The sequence below is a fragment of the Haemaphysalis longicornis genome, unplaced genomic scaffold (assembly GCF_048455015.1).
Source record: "Haemaphysalis longicornis isolate Haplotype H1 unplaced genomic scaffold, Haemaphysalis longicornis Haplotype H1 scaffold_2, whole genome shotgun sequence".
Taxonomy (NCBI): domain Eukaryota; kingdom Metazoa; phylum Arthropoda; class Arachnida; order Ixodida; family Ixodidae; genus Haemaphysalis; species Haemaphysalis longicornis.
The window spans coordinates 230450199-230471121 of NW_027526295.1; the positions used below are offsets into that span (position 1 = coordinate 230450199).

Genomic DNA, 20923 nt, shown 5'->3' on the forward strand with positions numbered 1-20923 from the left:
AGAGCACAGCACGCAAGAAAGGGGACAGGGGCTGGCATACGTACGGGTTGCAGGGAGAAGTTGTCGTAGACGTCCATGAGGTCCTCGACGGAGTACTCTTCAAGCACAACGAACCCGTCCAGGCGTGGGCTGAGGCGGCGGCTGCAGTCAAGGCAGTGGACCACATGCTTCTTGTCCACCTCCTTGACCAGAAGGATGTTGAACACCTCCACCTGCAATGCGTGCCCCAAGCGCTATTACTATGCCTGAAAGCACCATGCTGGTGCTGGTGCCAAATGACGGCACCACAGAAATCAATGGTCATGTGCCCTGCAATGGTACTACACACCAATGCCACTATGGCAGAGCGATTAGCACTAAGTTTTTCTTAATTAAGTTGACAATGCCAAGATCATGTGTTGAACTGTATGTGCCTCTGCAGTTTGTCTTGTTCATTCTGGTGAAATAGTGCAGCACCACACCCTTTTGCATAGTCACTGTGGACTACTGTGTGTGTGCACAGAAGATTAATTTGACTGTAGGGTTTAACATGCAAACGCAGCACAGGCAATGAGGCGTGCCATAGTGGAGGGCTCTGGATTAATTTTGACCACTTGAAGGGGATCTTTAACATGCACTGAAATCTCGTACACAGGGGCGTTTCTGCTTTTCGCCTCCATCAGAAAAGCAGCCACCGCGGCCGGGAATCGAACCTGCATCCTCGCGCTCAGCAGAGCAACGTCTTGGCCACTGAGCCACTCCGGCAGGTCGTGTGAACAGAAGAAAAGGCGAAGACATTGGCAGAATGAATCGTCTGCGCATACTTGCAAAAGTCCAGGAAGGTTGTTGCTGTGTCATGCTGCTTATTAGCTCTGCAAAAGTCTGAGCATTTTGTTCCAGTCTCGAGTGAATACAATGCATCTGTCTGCTTTACCTGGACTAACAATAATTACCCTTTTTTTTTTAATGTGATTTTTTACACTAGGTACCGCTCCCGAGCAAAGAGTAAATCTTGTGAAGCATAGCTTCTTTTGCCATTCGTTCACCATCAAAAACTTGGCTATGTTAAAAAGAAGTTTCTTCAATGATGAACTGACCGCGAGTGATGGAGGACAAAGCAAAAAAACAATTCCGCAGCAAATAAACATGGGCAAGGCATCATGCTCTCGCACAGCACACAAGTGCAAAATAGTTGAGCAATACAACTGTACGGCGGCGACAGTGCGTGTGCGTGTGCAAGAGAAGGGGGCTCACCTCGCAGTTTGTGCAGTAATGGGCAATCTCGTTCTTGGCCCTTCCATGCCAGCGGATCTCCTTGCCGAGGCCCTTGACAAACTCCACCACAATCTGGCAATGCCTCAGGGTCCTTAGGAGGCAGTACCTGCAACCAGGGTTGGCAGCGCGATCACTCAACTCCACCCAAAGCCAGAACACAGCACTGACAAAAGACCGCTGATCACAGAGAGCTAGTCAGTATTTGCGGAAGAGCCTCTGCGGCGCCAAATCCCAGAACTTGAAAAGATGACAGCGCATCGTCATATGCGCTGCGCTCACCCCCCCCCCCCCCCTTTTTTTGCACTGAAGCAAAATGATTGCGGTGATGTATTTTGTTAAAGGCAGAAGCCTTAGTTTCGTTTGTTGCAAGATTTAATAAGAGGGAGGAGAAAGGGAAATTTAGAAAAGTATCCCTCCTTATGGCCAGCTATGGTTCCACTTTTCCACAAAGGCCGCAACGACAGCAACCAAGACAAATATAACAGAACTTCGGTAAATGACACCACCACAGGTTTTATTCATATCAAGAGTTCTATTTGAAGAGGTGCTCTATATACACAACTCAATGCTTATGCAGCTGCTGTATTTACAATCAGTGATTCTGTGAAAGCATCGAAACCTCAGTGTAAAGAGATGATTTACAGATATACAATTTACTCAATGCCTAACTGAACGCTTATGGAGCTGCTGTATTTACAAATCAGTGATTCTGCAAAAGCATCAAAACCTCAGTGTACAGAAATGATTCATAGGTCTACAATTTGCTCAATGCCTACGGCAGGGGTGACGAAAAAGAAGACGGTGCCAATCAGAAGGGAACAAAGAGCGACAGCAGAGAGAGGCAGGGCACCCACTTGATGAGCTCGAAGAGCTGTGGCTCGGAGACCTTGAGGTTTCGTGCCAGGTTCCAGGAGAGGTGCACCATGGGCACGATGGACTTGAAGGCCTGCAGCTTGTTCCACTCGTAGCGCTCCAGGCCGAGCCGGAACTGGGTGCCGTTGAGGGGCCCCACGTTCCAGGCTATGTTGTTGCACCAGCCCACCGCCTGCACCCAGTGCACCGTGCCTGCGTTCACCCACACCAGGTCGCCAGGACGCTGCAGGAACCGGTACACCGGGATGCGCGCCGCCATCAGGTCCTCCATCAGGGGCCACCACGACCCTGCAACGACAACAACGAGGCCACTCTTCAAGAGCCGGGCATGTGCGAAGGTCGACGTCGGCAGGCTAGCTGTGCTCATTGCCAGACCTTATGAAACACATAAGCCTAAGCACTTAAGAAATGGACAAGTGGAAGGGCTAACCAGCAAGCTACTGCAATCAACGAAAGAAAAAGCATGGAAGTTCTACACACCTGGCAAACCATCTTTCTTGCAATCGTTGCAACTGCCTTAGGCGTGTTTTGCATTCGAGTAGTTCAATAAAAATGTAACATGGAACACTGTAGCAGCCCGCGTGTTTTGCCCTCCCCTACCAGCCGTCTAAAATCTTGGGATGCTAGGAACGCTACTTTACAAGCATATTGATATTTACAATGGTCGAATAGACATGCGACGGAAGCATTTGAGTAAGTGATTTTACTTCGTACACTTGATGTTTGCACCCCACAGAATCCCCTTTTAAAATGCTTTCAAGTGCTTCGATACTCTCGCACAGAGAGGTATCCAGCGAGAGAAAAGAGCAATCCGCACCATGCAGGTAGTTGATGTTGTTCCGTTCGCAGAGGCCGTGGATGACGCCCCAGTACTCTTCCGGCGTGGCGAACCACTCGCAGTCCCCGGGCCCAATGTTGATGTTGACCGAGCAGAAGTTGTTGTTCTCCTGGTGGCCAGGGGTGCGGCTGCCAGGGACCTGGGCGAGGGGAACGGAGGGAGCACGTCATCTTCCACCCGCTGTTTTTTACCCAAGCTTCCTAATTAAAGCAAAACCTCGTTATACGTGTCTCTTGTAACCAAGGTCTCTTGTATGCAATGTTGATGACATGGCGAACATAGGAAAACCAACCAAACCGCTTTCATTCAAGTGTCTCTTGTAAAAGTGTCTCTTGTAAAGATGTTTTACTGTAACTACACAGGAAAGTTGGAGTAGTACCGCAAACACTTGCACTCAGTCGACACCTTTGAGCAATTAAGCTGCTTTTAAAAAAATTACAGCCCTTGCACTACTACTGTGAAAATGGGAAGACCAGCGAAGCTGTATTGGTGAATAACCATATTGAGTTGTGTATGCTGACTTACTATATTGATTGAAAAAATACACATACACAAACCTTCCTCATAATTATTGCAAAATTAATTCTAATATAATTTGTTTCGCGACAGTTTTGATAAAACAAGAGCAGCAGCCATTTCTTGTAACCATACTCCCTCAGTAGATAGCCATGCATTAACAGCAGACAGAACGTTTAAAACCTTCCCCGTGAACTAATTAAGACAAATAAATGAAACTCGGCAGAGTGTTGAAGTCATCTTAGCAGACCATTTCAGTATGATTTTATTATGCTAAATCAGTTCAGAAGAAAGGAATTGGTTTCATTTATCGCCGTTTCAATTGGAGCTTTTCACCGTATGCATATCAGGAACACTCCACGCTACTATTTATAGAACAACTATTTGACTCCTGATAAGCTGAAGTCTACTAAAAATAGCCACAAACCTAGCCTTGTACCATTCAGCCACTAACTAATCTATTTAAGTACAGCTTCTTCCCCTGGAATTTACTAACTGGTAAAATAGGTCATTGCCCCTAGAAGAATTTTCGTATAATTAACTTGTGTTGTATGAATTTTTGTATAGTTCGATTCAGTGTTTGTCGCATCTACAGTCGAACCCCGCTACAACGAACGCCGCTTCAACGAAATTTCCGCTTCAACGAAATATTTCCAATTCTCCGTCAGCTAGCCATAGAAGTCAATGCAACGAAGTCCTCGCCACAACGAACCATTTGTCAGGCTTGCTTTCGCTTCAACGAAATTTTCGATGATTTGGGCTGGGTTTGAACAATTATTTGACAATAAAATAAGCATAGCGCCAGCTATCTGTAACTTTTTATACATTCAGGACGCTTAGTTTCACCGAAAATGCGCGTTGCGACCACACCGCCACCCAAAACAAAAAAAAAAATAACTCATAGGCGCACGCCATTGCTTGATGGTGATAACGATGTGGCTGGCCGTCTTTACACGAGGCGCAGGCCCGGTTCGCCAAGGCGGAGCCAGAGCTACAGCCAATCCGTATCCAGTTGAAATTGCATGAATGTGGTCCGCTGCTGGCGCGGTGCCGTCATGTATGCATTGTGAGCAGCTGTCCTTGCCGTTTTCCTTCTACCATTCTTCATAGCCAAGAGTGAAGATCATGTTTGCGCGTTTGGTCTTGAAGCCTAGTCATCCTATCTTAGTCGCGAGCGCGCGGTCCTGTTAAATGCAAGCGCGCGCGTCTTGCCTGCCAAGGTCAGTAGCTGCCGTGCCCTGTCAGAGGATAAGATAACGGCACTGCTCGTGCCACAAGCGAGAGGGGGGCTTCCCACGGCCTAGCAGCTATCTGCAAGTAATCAGCTCGGTGGACACGCCTTGTTGTACAGCGATACGTTTTGCGCCTGCATATCTTCACCCCCCTCCGTAACGCGTTCTTTGGGTGGTGAAAAAACAGATAACCATTGGTATGTTTGTTATCCGAATAAACATGAGTTATTGCGCGTCACTCCTTTTTCTAAACATTGTATTATGCTGCCAATGTTGCGGAAACGCACGGGGCTATTTTTCTGGCCTTTCCGTGGTGTGTTGGGGCAGATTTCGCCTCAACGAATTTTCGCTTCAACGAAATTTTTCGCACGTCCCGTCAATTTCGTTGTAGCGGGATTCGACTGTATTACTTGCTGTGTCTAATGTTCTTGAAACTTCGGTGAATTTGATTGTGTTGTGAATTGTCTGTGTTGGCCAGTGCAGAAAAGTGTTTTTGCTTTCAATGTATATACCCACTCCTGCGATACTGTAGCCCGATTGGGCTGCAGTACGTAAAAATAAAATAGAATAAATAAACTAGATCGAGCCCTACAGCGCATTTTACATTAGCTCTGGAGCAAGCTCACGCCATTCTTTGCGGATGCAACCCAATAGATGCACGCAATTTTTGGTAAAAACCGAGCACAAAACAACCTCGCTGTAGAAATTTCAAGCAGATGCTCTTGAAGTAACAGGCAGGCAGGTAACATTTTATGACTTCCAGTGACTTTGCTTAGCGGCTCTTTTTCGAGAGACACTCAGAGGGAGTCACATCTTCTGCAGCCCTCCCTCAGAGCCCCGTCATTCCTCACCTTCATGTACAGCTGCACAGTGTTCATGCCCAGGATGGTGTGGCCGACGTGGCTGAGCATGTTGCCGGCCGAGACGACGCGGGCAAAGGCGGGCAGCTTGGTGAGCTCCTGGAGCTGGGGGCGCCACTTTCGCTCGTCCGAGAGGTCCACGTTGGTGCCGAACTTGATGGTCTTGAAGTGGGCGCTCTTGCGCCACCGTTTGCCTCCCGACGCCCCCCGGGGCAGCGACGAGTTGGAGTCGCTGTCAGACTCCCGCTGGACACCGCCCTGCGCCTTCTCCTGCTCCTCCTGCGGCAGCAAGGTTCAACCATGATGGTGCCACCCGTCACACACTCTTTTAGACACTGTTCTTTATGCAACTAAGTTGAGTAAAATCAACTTCTCCTGCTTTTAACAAGGCCAGAATGCACAAGCACTTGTGTAAGACACTTATTCCAATCAAGGTGCAAAGGGTGGTCTAAACAATTCGAGTGCACTATGTTACCATACGCATTTTAGGCCAAACCATTCCTCAAATACTCAAACCAGAGGTTCTAACTCCAACTGCCATAAGTGGACCAGCAAATTCACAGTTGTGCTCTTGTTAACCCTTTGAGGGTTGAATTTTTTCGCCAAATGTGACCCCCCTCTCCCCCCCTGCCCCCTCCAGGTTCGATTTTTTTATTGCCGATTTAAATTCTTCGGATGAATCTATTTCGAGAAAAAATTATCGTAATTATTTAGAGTGACCATACAGTGACAAAAAAATCGTTTATGTTGTTACATATATGTGGTTTATTCATGAGTAACACAAGAAAAATTCTTAATAAAAACGAGAGACTAACAAGCCGGCACCTTTTGAGTGAATCAAAATCAGATAGACATCAGTTTCGCGGGCGGAAAAAGTGAAAAGTGTCCGGAGGACAATACCAAAACCAGCCGCTGCATCCGGATGCGGAAGCGATAGACGGCGCACCGCCCATAAAATACAAAAAAAAAAAAAAAAAAAAAAAAAAAAAAACAGGAGAAAAGAGCCTCATCAGTTTCACAGGCGACCTTGGTCTGTGGCAGGCGCAAGAAGCGAGAGGCGCCCCGGCGCCCGGTGGGCGATACCCAGCGTGCCCCCTTGTTAGCGGATGCACAAGCGATAGCCGGTGCGCCGCTGAAGTAAATCTTAAAAAAATAAAAAGAAGAGCCATCGGCGCAAGAAAAAAATTTGACCTATTTCCGAAGTGTGGCAGCACATGCCAAGCAAGAGAAATTGGTGAAAAAGGTGCGCTTTTTAAAGATACAAGCAATGCCGTACACGTACGTCAGTGACCATTTTGAAATTGTTTGCCGATGCCGTACATGTACGGCCATGACCCTCAAAGTTGCCAGTGCCAGCCGATCTCTGGACGCACATCCAGAGGGAATTAAAGGCCAACTGCACTCAAATTTCACCTCGACCAGATTTATTTTTAATGCATAGTAAGTACCCCCAAATCAGCTGGGACACAAGTGGTAGCCCCGTGAAACGCTGCGTTAATCAGTCAGAAGCGTTTTAAAAAGCTCCACCGCAGACCACGCTGCACCTGCCGGCGGATCGTGTAAACAGCCATGACGCGCCTGTGACATTCCAGCCGACGGGGGCTTCTTCCTCTGACCAGCCACGCAGCTGGAGAACCGGTCAAGCTCTGCTGCGCACGCTTCACCCATTCGCTGCTCCGTGCGCGCGTAGAGCTTGCGCACAGACTTTCTCCCGAGCTGCAGACTGTCCGGCCGCTCGCAGGACCGCTGCAACGTCACTGCAATGGCCGTGCTCTCCTTGGTTTCGGTTTCAAAATCGCCGATCGTCCACGTGCGTTTTTCAGCTGTTGCATTTTGCATGTTGCTTTCTTTTTAAGCAGAACATATACGGAAATAGGGTTTTCAAGCGGTTGAAATTTTGAGTGCAGTTGGCCTTTAAGCTGGGTTATTCCCGCTGCTTCAATGGTGCCAATACAGCTGAGTCTCTCCTTTGCACTGGGATGATCATAAAAGCTGAGGACTTGCAGGCTGAAGCCCACTTGTTCATCGACAGAATTGCGCCCCCACAGTGCCCACCTTGAGGGACTCCTGGAAGGAAGCGGCCTGGTACTGGGCGTAGCGCGCAATGCTCGTGTGTGACCGGTGGCTCTCGCAGCGCCACACCATGTTCCGCCGCTCGGCATCCCAATTCTCATCCGGCGACTGCATCAGCTGCACAAGAACAACGAAAACCACATCACGAGCTTGGACAACTGTGTGCATTCTTCTACACTCTCCTTCGCAGCTTTATAAGCAGCTTAAAAAAAAGAAAGTTGGGCTATGCAGAGGACCCCCTTGTGAAAAATTGTGAAAAATTGTTGACCCCACACCAGTAAGACAATTACACGATTTCAAGAGTGGTGAAGTGCAACGATGTTTAAAAGGGGTCGCTTACTTCCGTATTTTATCCTAGGCTCATTTCCTGCAGCTGTCATAATTCCTCCCTTCTCTTTGCTCCTCGAGCATGTGTTCAGTAAGCTGGTACATGCCCTTGACATTTCTATAAGGTTAGTGCACTTAAATTGACTTTCTTTAGGCAGTATTGAAGTAAGCTACATAAGCGTAAGCTAAAGTAAGTTTTCAAGACCTTTGTCAAAAAGAAAAGTTTCATCTCTTCTTTTTGAAAAAATATGTAAAGCAAAACTTTTTTCATATTGCTAGCGAGATGGCACAAGAAAAAAAACCACCCAAACATAAAACAGAAGAATGCCATCCAAAACACAGAGCACTTGTACTGCAACATACAAACAAGGTGAGCGCGAGATGAAATACTTTATATCTAGCCCTGTTTAACATGAAGCAAGCTACCTAATCACAAGATTAAAATTAGCAAATTCAGCGCAAGGTCACTATTTATGCAAGGCAAAGCTTAATGACCTCATGAACTGAATGGCATGCACCAAACATATGCTTATTAAGTACTAGTCTCGAAACAAAAGCAGCTGGAACTACTTACTTGTGTGCGAACCTCTATCGTATGGTCTGGATTGGCTTCCACCAGTGTTTTGGTAGAGAAGAGGCCAAGATCTGATGGAGGGGGGGGGAGGGGGGGGGGGGAAAGAAGACAAAACCACTAAAGTGATTCTCTTGCTCGAGAATATGTCAAGCAGCATTAAATGAAGGACATAATTCCTCCCTGTGGCCTAGCCTAATTTCCTCTAAATGTCAAATGTCAACTCACCACACATGCACGCACACACGCAGAAAAATACCTGAATAATGTAAGGCCAGACAATGCAAGCTCTACCAATATGTTACTCCACATTAAGCTAATACTGTATAAACCAGGTTTTGCTTATTGGTAGCAATTTACAGTGGGTTTCTATTCTAAATCAGCAAATCTAAATCAAATCAGCAGTTTCTAAAAATCAGCAAATTATTCTGACTTAAATTAACAGGCTGAAAACCAGCAGACTCATTACGCACCGATAAAAATTAAAATGCTTAAAAAAGCTAACATGCTGCTTACCGGAAACCAGTAACTGGATAAAAAGGAATTGCTAACACGCACATAGGAGCAGAACAAACTTCTAAACAGCTCCAAAAAGATTATCACTTCTATAGCTAGCAAGAAATAGAAAACAAAAGGCTTTACATTCAAGTTTAACTGTTAGCGAATGCCCACCCCTGAAACATGGCTAGAGCCCCTAGCTTTCCGCGATTCCGCAATTCTGCGAAAAATCGCGGAATTGAAGTGTTTTTGTGGAATTAAAAAAATAATAATAAAAACACCGTCAAAAGTGTCGTCCCCAAAACGATATATTCGGTGAAATGTGGCGGAAAAGTGGTATTTTCTATTAGTAATAGCAAAATGGTTTCTATTAATTGTCTGCAACGTTTTTACTGTTGAAAATTTTAATTTGCATCTGCGTATTCCTACCTTATCAAATAATAAAAGTGTCTAGTTGGTGCAGCCTCCACCCGAATCAAGGGGCTTAGCCACAGCCACAGAAAGAGAACATTGCACACGACAAGGCCTGTCAGATTATAAAAACAAATGAAGGGTGCAATGAGAAAAGCGGCTAGCAAGGCGCTAGTATACTTGGAGAACTCTTACACTTGGAAGTTCAAGAGTGTGAGGTGCTTGGATTTCCAGCAAGTTGGGTGTCTCTCAGAGTAGAAATCAGAGTTTGGGGCCGTTCCTGGATTTATAGCCCTAGCTGCTAAATGGCAAGTGTACCTGAAGTCTGCCCAAGACCTCAAGTCTAGTGACAGGGACTTAGCACCATTTCTTTCTAAACAGGAAAAGCCAGGTGGAGATTTTGATGTCCTGGCTTTCTGGGCTAGGATGGAACACCTGAGTCCAACACTTTCTTCCATTGCCCTTAAATACCTGTTGGTGCCAATCAACTCTGTTGACAGAGAAAAGTCGTTCAGTCGCTATGGTGACATCGTGCTATTCTCTTGGTGAAGAAAGCACAAAGCATCACCAGATGCTCAGCCACAACAGCTTTCTTCAGTTGTAAATAAAATCTAGCATGTAAGGAGTCTGATGCGTCTACGTAATAAATGAACTGCTACATGTACCTTATGCCGTTTCAATGTTGTCGCGGAATTTTGCAGATTCCCCTATCTAGAATCGCAGAATTTGAAATGTTCCACCGCAAAAAGTAAGGGGCTCTAAACATGGCCCACTCCCCGTTAGGGTTTAAATATTCAATTCACATGAACAAAATAAACCTAAATCATCTATTCATGTGTTGATGCGGTCACTTATTTACCCTTTCCACACTTGAGCTGGAGGTTCACCCATTTGGCATGTCTTCTTGATATCTCCACAGTTTAGGTTGGCGGTGCGGCCACTTGTTTATAGTTTTTCGCACCTGAGCTGAAAGATTGCCCATCCCGTATTTTTCACTTGGTATCTCTGTACTTTGGGTGGGCGTTCTTTCACAACTTTACGGTAAAATCTCAGAGCTCCTTAAACAAAACCGAGATTAACTACTGGTCTAATGGTACCGTTCAGCTTACACCGCTCCCCTGTACCGCAAGTGGCAACTGGTTGCTTGGCGGCAGCATGCTGGCAGCACAACTGGCGCTGCATTGACCGAGTTCCTACTGCCGCAATCAGGGCGACCTCCACCCCTAGCCAAGAGAGACCAGCACCAATGGGGAAGGCTGTGGGGTTGGGCCCTACGAATGCCCCATGGGTGCAGACTCTTTCTTCTCAGTCTGCCTGAAAGGTAGGTGTACGCGTTCCAGCTGCTTACCCAGCTTGAGGACATTGGCCATGTTCCGGATCACTGCAATGGGGTGCGCCACGCAGAACTCTTGCAGCTGCGGCGAGAAGGCCTGCTTCTTGTTTTCCAGCTGCACACAGACACACAGGCAGACGGGAATTCCTCAGCCACTACCCACCACGGGTAAAACATCACACTGCACTTGATGGCAAAGTGATAGACTCCTCCATGGCACTGCCAACCACTTTCATGTTGTACAGCCCCCCTCCCCAAAGAAGAAGTGGGAGTGACTATGAAAGCTTCTTTGGCCTTTCCAGGGTTCTGCTTCAACGAGAGACATCTCTGAAATAAGTTGTATGATAAGCCTAAAATGTTATCAAATGAAACACTATCATGACAAACAAGCTTCCAATGAAATGTTTGTTTTTACAGCTGATCGCCTTCTTTAGACAGTCCTGTCATCACTGCTGTCCCTGTGAATAGTCTCTGTGGGCACTTCAACATTTGTTCGTGCTGAAAAGAATAGTCAACTTGACAGCTCGTACGTAATCAGACCAGGATTCTCCTACCTGCTTCTGGGAATTTGCTGCTTCATACTTTGCACACAGTAAGATGCGCATTCACTATGATGCCATGAAAGATTGAGTTCAAAACAAACTCTCTGGGGTTTAACTGCACCAGGAAACAAATTCTGCAACAAAGCGTATTTCCTCAATGCGGGGCATCCAATGGTGCACACAGGTGGTGTGCACGTCTTCTAGGTCTTGAGTTTTGCGCACCCCCTCTCCTTTTCTTGCAGTGTTCAAAAAGAATCTCCTCTCCACAACAATTCCAGCTTGAAAAACTTTGCCAAATAAACTGTACAGCTCGTACAGAGAAAATTCAAGTTTCTTTGACATGCTGATTTGGACTGCCCATAACTTCCCCAGAGTAGCCCCGTACTTTTTTCCCAAAGAATTTCCACTGCAAGTGCAATTCTGGACTACTCAAGGCTATTCTGCACAGGCAGAAAAGAATAAAGAGGGCCAAGGAGTGTGGCTCACAAAGACGCTGGGCGTCTGGGGTAGCAGCTGCTCCTTGGTGGGCGGCGGGGATGGCGGGTCCGGGGGTCGCGGCGGCGTCGGGTCGTCTGAGAGCAGGCTCAGCGGGAAGGCGCCTCCCTGCCGGGCCACGTCGGCGCACCCTTCCAGGATCTGGGCTGCCGACATGGCGATCGACAGGCCCGGCCGCGCCTGCCCCGGCAGCAGCCGCTCCGCCAGGCCACTCTGCCAGAAGGCACAGAAGGAAGTCCACTCGAGCACACTGCTAATGCGGTTAGGTACTTTCCCCTTGTGTAGGATTATTGCCTTGCTTCTTAGAGCGAAAGCTCTATTACCCCAGGTAATCAAAAAATGCCTCGTAGCATAAATCTGACCTTCAAGCTCAGCCAAGGTCAGGCCAGCACCTCGTGCAGTTGTGCAGGGGAGTGAAAGCACCTAATCATTCGTTTGCTCTGAGGGGAGGGGTGCAGAGAGGGGGAAGGGCGTGAAGTGTAAGGGCACATGCCATCAAAAAATGTGGGCATTCACTACATGCTCATAGCACAAAAACCTAGATTACACTTGACAAACTTTATTCAACTGCATTCGATTTGAAATTTTTTTTTTCTTTCCTTTGCACGTTCCCATAAATTCACTTCAATCTACCAACTGATCTTAGGGGTCAATAATCGTGCCCACAGTAGTGGTACCTTGAAGCTGTCCTTGGTGTCCTCAGCGCTGCTCTTGGGCACTGCGGCATCGTCAGAGGAGGACGATGCCTGGGCCGCGAGCGGGCCCGCCTCAGCCGACGACTTGGGCAGGCCCAGCAGGTCGGGGCCTGCCAGTTGGGCCAGGAGGTCCTCGGCCAGGCTCGAGGCGGCCTCCTTGCTCTGCGACAGCAGCAGCTGAAGGTCCTGGTCGCTCAGGGGTGCCACGGGGGGTGGACGAACACCGCCCTGCGGTAACAACAGCAGCCACCACCCACAGTGACGCATTGGACAAACACCTTTGAGTACGCTTCAAAAGTCAAATGGTGGCGTCAGACTACGTTAGACCACTTGAGATTTATTCTCAAGCACCAAAATCTCACTCGCACAGGGGTGTTCTCAGTCTCAACTTCCGTCTGAAAAACTGCTACTACAGCCAGGAGTTGAGCACTAGGCCACACGCTCGGACCCACGGCGTAACTGAATCATCGCAGCGGCTTGAACAAACGTGGATGGTAGGCATAAGTGTGAGAGCAATACCTGGGTCCTGACCTGACTGCAGCGGAAACAAGCTGGAAACCACAGAAATGGGTGGGCAACTTTTCTAGAGGACTGGGCCTTGTCTACACTAAGGATTGCTGTAATGTAAAATTACAGACCCCACTGTACTCCCGCCAGAGTGCTACACCAACTCCGACATTTTCACCATCCTAACTCAGATGCCACTCAAACTCAAAACAATGGAGGGAACGATTATTGAAAAACAAAATTGAACTCCGGGAGCGACTGTTAAGATGGAAAGCAGCAGCATAAATGGGGTAAAAATGCAGCCACTAAACACGTCTGCGTACATAAGCTGAGAGCACATTGAAATAGAAAAAAGCAAGATTTTATTCCAGTGCAGTGCCTCCTAGACGAGATGTGTAGGTGCTGGCCATTTCCAGAGGCAAGTATATTTAGTTCTTCTGACAGATGCCTTTCTTTCCTCACCAGAGTGCGTCGACTTGCACTGACCTCTTGCATGTTATCTTGCTCTACTTTTTATTCACTTATGCCCATGGAAGTACAGTGCAGCTACTATACTTGCACTGTAGTACAGCTTCAAAGTGCATAGTTTGCGTCCGTGTGCTCCACTATTGTGCGTCCACTGATGTGCATCCCTGTGTCTTTCCTTGAGTTGCTCGTAATCAGTGATCCTTGCTGTGCAGTAATGCAGTTTGTGTCCACCCACCTTAATGGCCGCCACTTAATACTGTAAAGCAAAATGACCTCACAAGCCTCACTGAATTTTATCGAGGCCCGGTGGTTCATAAGGGCGCTACTTTTCCCAGTAGTAGCTGAAAAGTTTTTTGTTGTAGTTTGTGTGCAGCAATTTCTTTTTCCCACAGTTATCTGCATGACAGTGGTTCTGGACACAGCAAGCAATGGCAGTGCAGTGACACCATCATCTTCCAAGCGCTCATTGTGGGACTGTCTGACATGCACTGCAGTGTTTCTATAGTACATACATTGCTGTTTGGAAGTAGGATACATAGTTGCCTGTTGCAGCAGCGTGGTGTGTTCTCATCAGCACAGCTCTTTTTGCACTTGTTACTCTGAACAGTCTTCCCACATACACTTCACTCTAGTGCAGGTTGTCTTCAGTGCAACCGTGTTGAGGCATTCAGCCTGTTCAAATGAGTGCTTCTTCAAGGCAGTGCGGTTACAGTGCAAAAAAAAAAAAAAAGCGGAGCTCATGCTTGCTGTATTCTGCCCTACTGTGGGCCGATCTCCAGCCTGGCTGGCCAGCCTCCTGCGCTAACCTGGGGCTGTGGCTGCATGGGGCGGTAGACGGTGGCAGAAGTGCTGCTCTGGCCAGGTGCATAGCCATTGGCCGTCCTCTGGCTGGTCGGCGGGGCCGTCCCATAGGAGGGCCCATAGGGTCGCGGTGCAAACCCGGTTGCAACCGCCGGCTGTTGCATCTGCTGCTGCCGCTGGGGGAGGAAAGACAGGGGTGGAGAGGGACGTCAGTAACACACATCCAGGAACCCGGAAATGGAACCTGGCTAGCTGAATTAAATGCAGCCGCATTTGTGAACATGCTGAAGCGACTGGAGCAGTTAGGAGGCGTGTGCGAGAAGAATTCTTATAGCAGAGGATATCAACAGGAATGACAGGAAAGAAGACTCTTCCTCTCTGTTGAGTGGGAGGGCCGTTGCAGAATCAGATTGAGTCAACGGACGTAAGTGCTCATTAACATAAGAAGGAAAAGAACATCAATGTTTGCAGTTGGCAGTTTTTTCCTGCAGAAGTGGCCTTTACAAGCAAAAGATGCGTATCAGACATAGCATGCTGACCGAATGAACTCAAAGAATGCCTCTTTTTTTTTTCCACGGCTACGAAGATGAGAAGAGAGACTTTCCTGGCTTTCCGCTTCTGGCACTGACCTGCAAGAGCAGCTGCTGTTTGTGCTGCTGCATCAGTCGATGCTGCTGCTGCAACTGCTGAAGCAGCATGCGCTGCTGGGGGTTCAGCGTTGCCTGGTTCTGCTGCAGGTAGCCCAGCACCTGAGATGCACCACAACTTCGTTCATCAAAGCACATTTCAGCGTGGAAAAAGAAAAGAAAAGGTGGCTGCAGGTGCAGCCTTACAACAGAATGTTTGCTGGTGGAGTCCCTCCCCCTCTGGAAGTCACAATGGAATGTGTGACAACGGATAGACCGAGAAAGCATCAACCAGGTGGGATCACATTTCTATTTGCACGGGCACTTCTGTTCGTGCAACCCACTTTGTGCAGCCTTCCAGACGGTGATATACTTTCCGTCAGCTGAACACTTCCAGTCAACCAGACATGTCCAGTTAGTCCTTTCTAGTTCTGAATGACCTTATCAGGGCAACTTTCCCAAGAGCAAGGTGGGTCAGATGGTGGAACACCTCCGTAATGTGGAACTTAAATGCTGGAGGCTAAGTGCATAAGAGCTGGAAGATGTGTACCAAAAGGCAGCGAAGGCATGATGGCGCATGTGTATTTCTGGACAAATGCTCTGGATGGGGCCATGCTAAATATGTAGTGTGCTTACAAAAAGAAATTTTTAACCATGTACCAAAGAGCTTTACCACAGCCTTGTTGAGTACATGAACACAGCATGTAATGACAGAGAGAGTTCACACCCTATCGACATTGCCACAAAACTTACAGGCAGCAGCAATTGAACATAAGTTGGACTTCAAGTCCCTTTACCAGCAGATGCATTAGAAGTGTAGCTACACTTTGGTTAGGTTGGGTTATGTTAAGGTTAGTTTAGGTTAGTTTAAGCTTATGTTTAGTTTGGTTGGGTCACGTTAAACCAGTGCCGGTAACTGAAGACTCCTGCCGTGCTACGACTAGACAAGCCGCCCTCACCTGCATCTGCTGCTGAGTCAGGTAGTAGGGCGGCGGTGGCCCCGTGGCAGCAGGAGCCGCGGGTGCGTCGCCCCCCGGAGTGACTGCCCGGGGAGAGCCCGAGGCCACCTTGAGCTTCTTGGAGGCGCTGCTGCCATCGGCCTGGTCGGGGTAACCGCTGCGCTGCTGGGGCGCAGCTGTGCGGTTCTGCTGGTTGTTGCTGTTTTGCCTGCCAGGGGGACCACAGGGGAGGAGGCACGTGAGACCACAGCTGGGCAGGGGCCTCCCAAATGCATGGGCGAATGGGATGCGATGTTCCACCTCGGAAATTAAGTGCTTGTTATGGAGGCCGCAGTCTTGCTGCTGGATACATTCTGGGAAAGGGCTGCTAGCTAAGCAAAAACGAACTGGGACTGCGAGATTGGGCAGTAACAGGCTCAATAGGTGCCCCCAACAGGACCAAAGCGTACAATATAGCGATCCACAGTTGCTCTATGTGTGCAAGCAAATCACTGCTGCTTGAAGAATTTTTTCCTGAAGTACATGTAGTGCTTGCAAAGAAGAGCTGTCACGCTAACTTTAATTCTCACCCTTACGTTTAAAAAAAAACCATGGGTGCACTATGCAGCCAAAGAAGTGCACGAGGAATTTAAATGATGAGTGATATAATGGTTTTGTATTCACGGAACCTCAAGTAAAATCCCGGGCCACCTCCACTAACGTGCAACCTGGGGAGGGGCGAAGCGTGCAGTGTATAAGTGTATTCAAAGACTAACCCTGGTATTCTGAATCCTTCCTCCACTCGAGAATCCAGTGGAGGGGATCCTTGAAATCGATTTCCCCATGCATAAGCATTGTAGAATCCACCCCTCAGCCGAGTGGAGGGAGCAAATGGAGTGGAGGAGGAACTCAGAATACGGCCCTAAGTCTCTCTCTTGCCACACGACACGTGCTGATTGGGCGCCGGAGAAGCGCCGGTGGGAGGAGCAATCGCGCGCTTGCTGAGGCGGTGGCGCCCTCTCTCTCTCTTTTGCGTTGAACCAGATTTAAGCAAATAAATGAGAGAAAGACTGGGCGTAAGCTGTCTTTGTGTCACATGCCGCAGCAAGCTAGGAAGTATGCTAAGAAGTAGCATGAGGCATTGGAAAAGGAGTATCCCAGTGTGTTCTTTTAGTATGTATTTTGCCCGAGGTGTTGAAAAACGAGTGCCCCAGTGTTTTAGTACCACGACGACATTAAACGACGACATGAGACGCCGACAGCCCGAGCCCCTAAGGTGCTTCAACCCTAAAATTTGTGGCCCACAGTGTACCATTTTTTCTGTTCCCACCCTCCATTTCCTCACAGAGGATTTTCTATACAGAGCATTCCAGTTACTACATAGCCTTACAAAATGTCTCTTTTTTTTTTTCCCCCAGTGGGTCTTGGATCACCCAGACAACAAATAGGAGTGGAGGAGGATACAATGAAAATCACAAAGTTTACATTTTATGCTACTTAGTATTTTCCTCCTGCTACTATTTTCCTCCTGCCACTTGGCAAGGTTTCGGAAAAGGAGGGTTCGTGTTCCCTAAACTTCATTCTGAGTGCATGGGTGCAGTACTCAACAAGTCAACCATGTTTCACCCCCTATTTCCCTCTAGCAATCTTTCACCACCCACTGGACAAGCTGTGAAGGGGCCCACCTGGATGCCATCTCCTGCGAGATGGGTATGTTCCACGCATCCTCAATGCATGGCAGCTGCCGGGGCTTCTGCACGCTGGCCGGCGGCGCGGCGCTCAGCTGCGTCTGCAGGAACTTGACCCGGCCGGACAGCTGCTGCCCCCCCGAAGAGGAGGAGGAAGAAGAAGAGGAGGAGGAGGAGGAGCTGCCGTGCATGGCGTTGAGGTAGCACTTGAGCGCATCCTGCGGCTGGCTGCAGTTCTCGTACAGGACGCCCAGGTTGGTCCACGCGGGGCTGTGGGCCTTGTCCAACTGCACGGCGCAAATGTACGCCTGCAGTGCATCCATCGGCTGGCTCTGCTGCTGGTACAGCACCCTGCACACAGGCGGACAAGTCACACACAACCGTCACCACCCACACGGCGGCCGGGAACACTCTCCTTCCCTCCGCGTGCCCACATCATGAGGCCTCTACCTTTCGAGCAAAAGTGTTGCTAAAACAATCACACTGACATGCACTTTGACCTCAATAACTGTCGCTTCTCGCATGCCCACATGACATAAAAGTGCCCCTATGATTTAACTACACATAGGGCCACCATCTAACATTGTAGGCCAAAAGAATTAAGATCGATCAACTTAATTACCACGAACGGGGGCCCTGCCTTCCTCTTACTTTAGAGTGCACAGCCTTGCATAAAGGAGTACTGACACAAAAATTTTCGGTTACATTTTTTTGTGCTGCTATAAGTGCCTACTAGCTCAGTAATCATAGAATAACGCCCGAGATAGTCAGCAGCAGCGCAAATAATTATTTACAGCTTCATTTACTCGTGTCGGTTTCGGTTTCAATGACACGGATGCTGAGGCAGCCACCATGACAGGACGGCACTCTTGACGTCACGGTTCTCATCGCACCACGGCAGCATAATGCCAGTCCCAAAACTGTGACATAATGCACAAGGCAAAGCAGCGCGTGCCAACAGCTGCCACCACCTTCGCTGCAACATGGGAGCCCTGGCGTCAACAGTTTGAAATGAGGCACATGGCGAGGCACTTAGCGAATCATGCTGATGCCACTGCTGAAAGGGTATTATCCATTCTGAGCTTTCTTGCGCACGCACAAAGATCAAAATTGATTTAAAATAGGTTACAATGAATAGGTACTATTGCGACTTCTTGGGACATATCTCCATATACAAAGGAAGCTTTTTACATAGTTATCTCAGCTTTGAAATTTCGTGTCAGTACTCCTTTCACAAACTGCAAGTCAAGGAAGACCACAACTATTGACAGGGTCAGGCCTCCACCTTTACAAAAACTTGAAAGCTCTAGAAGAAGCACGCACACAGCTATGTCAATTCCACTTAAATACGACCATCCAACAAAGAAAACCTATGTGGCTAGGCAAAGTCACCCCAAGATAAAGGTTAAAATATCGACCAACAAACAACGAAAGTGGCATTCCACCGATCCTTCTTGATAAACAAGCCACAGTAAGAGCCACGCTGCAGAGCTGCAGATGCTGACCAATGCAGAAAAAGCCCACGCATGGCAGAACTCGGCCCCTACCCTATTGAGCACCAGGTGTCCGCATTGGCCTCCGCCTTGTCAACCGAGTTGCGATACGAGATGAAGGCATCGTGCACCTTCCCAATGCTGGCAAAGCAACGGCCCAGAAAGTACAGCGACTGGCCGCTAGTGGGGTCTGCCTCGATTGACTTCTGCAGGCAGTGGAGGGCGTACGCTTGGCGCTGAGGCTTCTCTCCCAGGGCCTCGAGCGTGTGGTGCATCCAACCTGCGGCGGCAGATAACACGAGCCCCCACTGTTTGGTGAACCAGAAGCAGGGGCAGGCAGCTACGTAGATGGAGGAATTAAAGCATAACTGCACAAGAAATCTTTGATTGGCCCAACGAGCCATGAAACGAAGGATGATGGGAGTTAACGCTTGTAAAAAGGGAAACGGGGGCCTCTGACGAGGGAGCAGACATCCCAGCCAAAATCAAGAAAAAGAAGTGAACATGGGCCGGACATGTAATGCGGAGATCTGACAACTACATAGTGGCCGTGCGGACAACAACAGAGGCTACCAAGAGACTGGAACAGAAGAAGAGGAAGACCATTAGCTGGAAGAAGGGACAAAATCAGAAAATTTGGTCACAAAAAATGGATTCAGGCATTGCGGGGCAGGAGCGGTGTGAAGACCATGGGACATGCCCCTGTCCTACAGCAGGCGCAAGCAGGCTTATGATGACACAATCAGGCAGGCTCACAAGTAACGAAGGCAATACACACCAAGCTGCCTCAGTGTTTCCGCCCTCACTGTGCGGCTCAAGTCTTTCACGGTCAGCAGCTGCTCATACGCTTCCTTTGCAGCCTTGAACTTTCCCTGCACAGACATCAGCAGGCATATGCGTGAGCTCTCCTGCTTAGAAAGAAAGAAGGCATCATTCATGCATTTCTACGAGCATGTGTACAGTCATACAGACCGGCATGCATCAACTACCACACAATGTGTGCTTTTGTGGTTTAGTTTGACTTCCTTCACTTTTATACGACTGAAATAAATGGTTCAGGCTCTTGGATCCCTCTGGCATTTGTCAAGGCATATTAGGATGCTAAAAGCTCATTTAAACACTGTAGCCTTTCTTTCCCATATTTTTTTTTTGTCTGCCATTATACTGCCATGGTTTGACAGTGAAGTAATAAGATGGCCTTGCGCTAAAAAAAATACCGTTTACAGGCATGAAGATGGCAGTGTGAAGTAATTCATCCTAGGATTATTTGGGTAGTAAAGCCTCCCTCACACCCACACAACAGCTAGCGCGACTTTGCCAATGAATGAGCCCCTCACTTGGCCCCCCGGATATTCGTTAACTTTTTCTCAGAATTTTACCACCTCCCCAGTGGCTTCCCTGCATAAAAAAAGCCAAATAGTTGGCTTTTACATAAAGCATCAAAGTGTGCATGAGCAGCCGATACCGCTAGTGCACAAGCTGCTTTTCGCTCTGGAGAGAAATAACTATCAAAATATGTCATGCATCTCATGAGCCCAGAAGGTGCCCCAACATATTCCAAGTAGGTAACTACTGGGCTAGATGGCTTGTTTTCTCTGGAAACTACAGGACATACACACGATTCTGGGCAAGGGACAACGGTACAGAAGAGAACAGCCATTTCTTAGTGAACACGTTGGCTTACCTGAACTTCTAGCACATGAGCGATGTGAAAGCGGACTGCAAGAAAGAAAAAAAAAGGCATTAAATGAGATGTTCTCGCAGGGATAAAATGTCTAACTCATAACCTTCTCACACACCAGCTCCAGACTGTTTACAGCATATTTTTTTATTTTCGTAATAAGTGTGTGCCAAAATGTTGAGCCATATCACTGGCTTTCACAG

At 48.1% G+C, this 20923-nt stretch overlaps 1 protein-coding gene across 6 annotated transcripts in view; it reads right to left on the reverse strand.

The window, feature by feature from the left end:
- Window positions 1–20923, reverse strand: part of Utx (Utx histone demethylase) — a 105327-nt gene that overhangs the window by 2153 nt on the left and 82251 nt on the right. For 4 of the 6 annotated variants that reach the window (XM_077699619.1, XM_077699623.1, XM_077699622.1 and 1 more), the window contains 17 exons: window positions 20724–20758; window positions 19818–19911; window positions 19094–19319; window positions 17544–17897; window positions 15880–16087; window positions 14924–15043; window positions 14300–14470; window positions 12501–12746; window positions 11815–12036; window positions 10802–10901; window positions 8548–8618; window positions 7629–7763; window positions 5565–5852; window positions 2945–3104; window positions 2109–2415; window positions 1234–1360; window positions 45–212 (listed from right to left, as the gene is read on the reverse strand). In XM_077699619.1, the coding sequence (XP_077555745.1) occupies window positions 45–212; window positions 1234–1360; window positions 2109–2415; window positions 2945–3104; window positions 5565–5852; window positions 7629–7763; window positions 8548–8618; window positions 10802–10901; window positions 11815–12036; window positions 12501–12746; window positions 14300–14470; window positions 14924–15043; window positions 15880–16087; window positions 17544–17897; window positions 19094–19319; window positions 19818–19911; window positions 20724–20758 (3032 nt within the window). The remainder of the gene's footprint in view (window positions 1–44; window positions 213–1233; window positions 1361–2108; window positions 2416–2944; window positions 3105–5564; window positions 5853–7628; window positions 7764–8547; window positions 8619–10801; window positions 10902–11814; window positions 12037–12500; window positions 12747–14299; window positions 14471–14923; window positions 15044–15879; window positions 16088–17543; window positions 17898–19093; window positions 19320–19817; window positions 19912–20723; window positions 20759–20923) is intronic. The other 2 variants (XM_077699620.1, XM_077699621.1) reach the window with 2 other exon arrangements.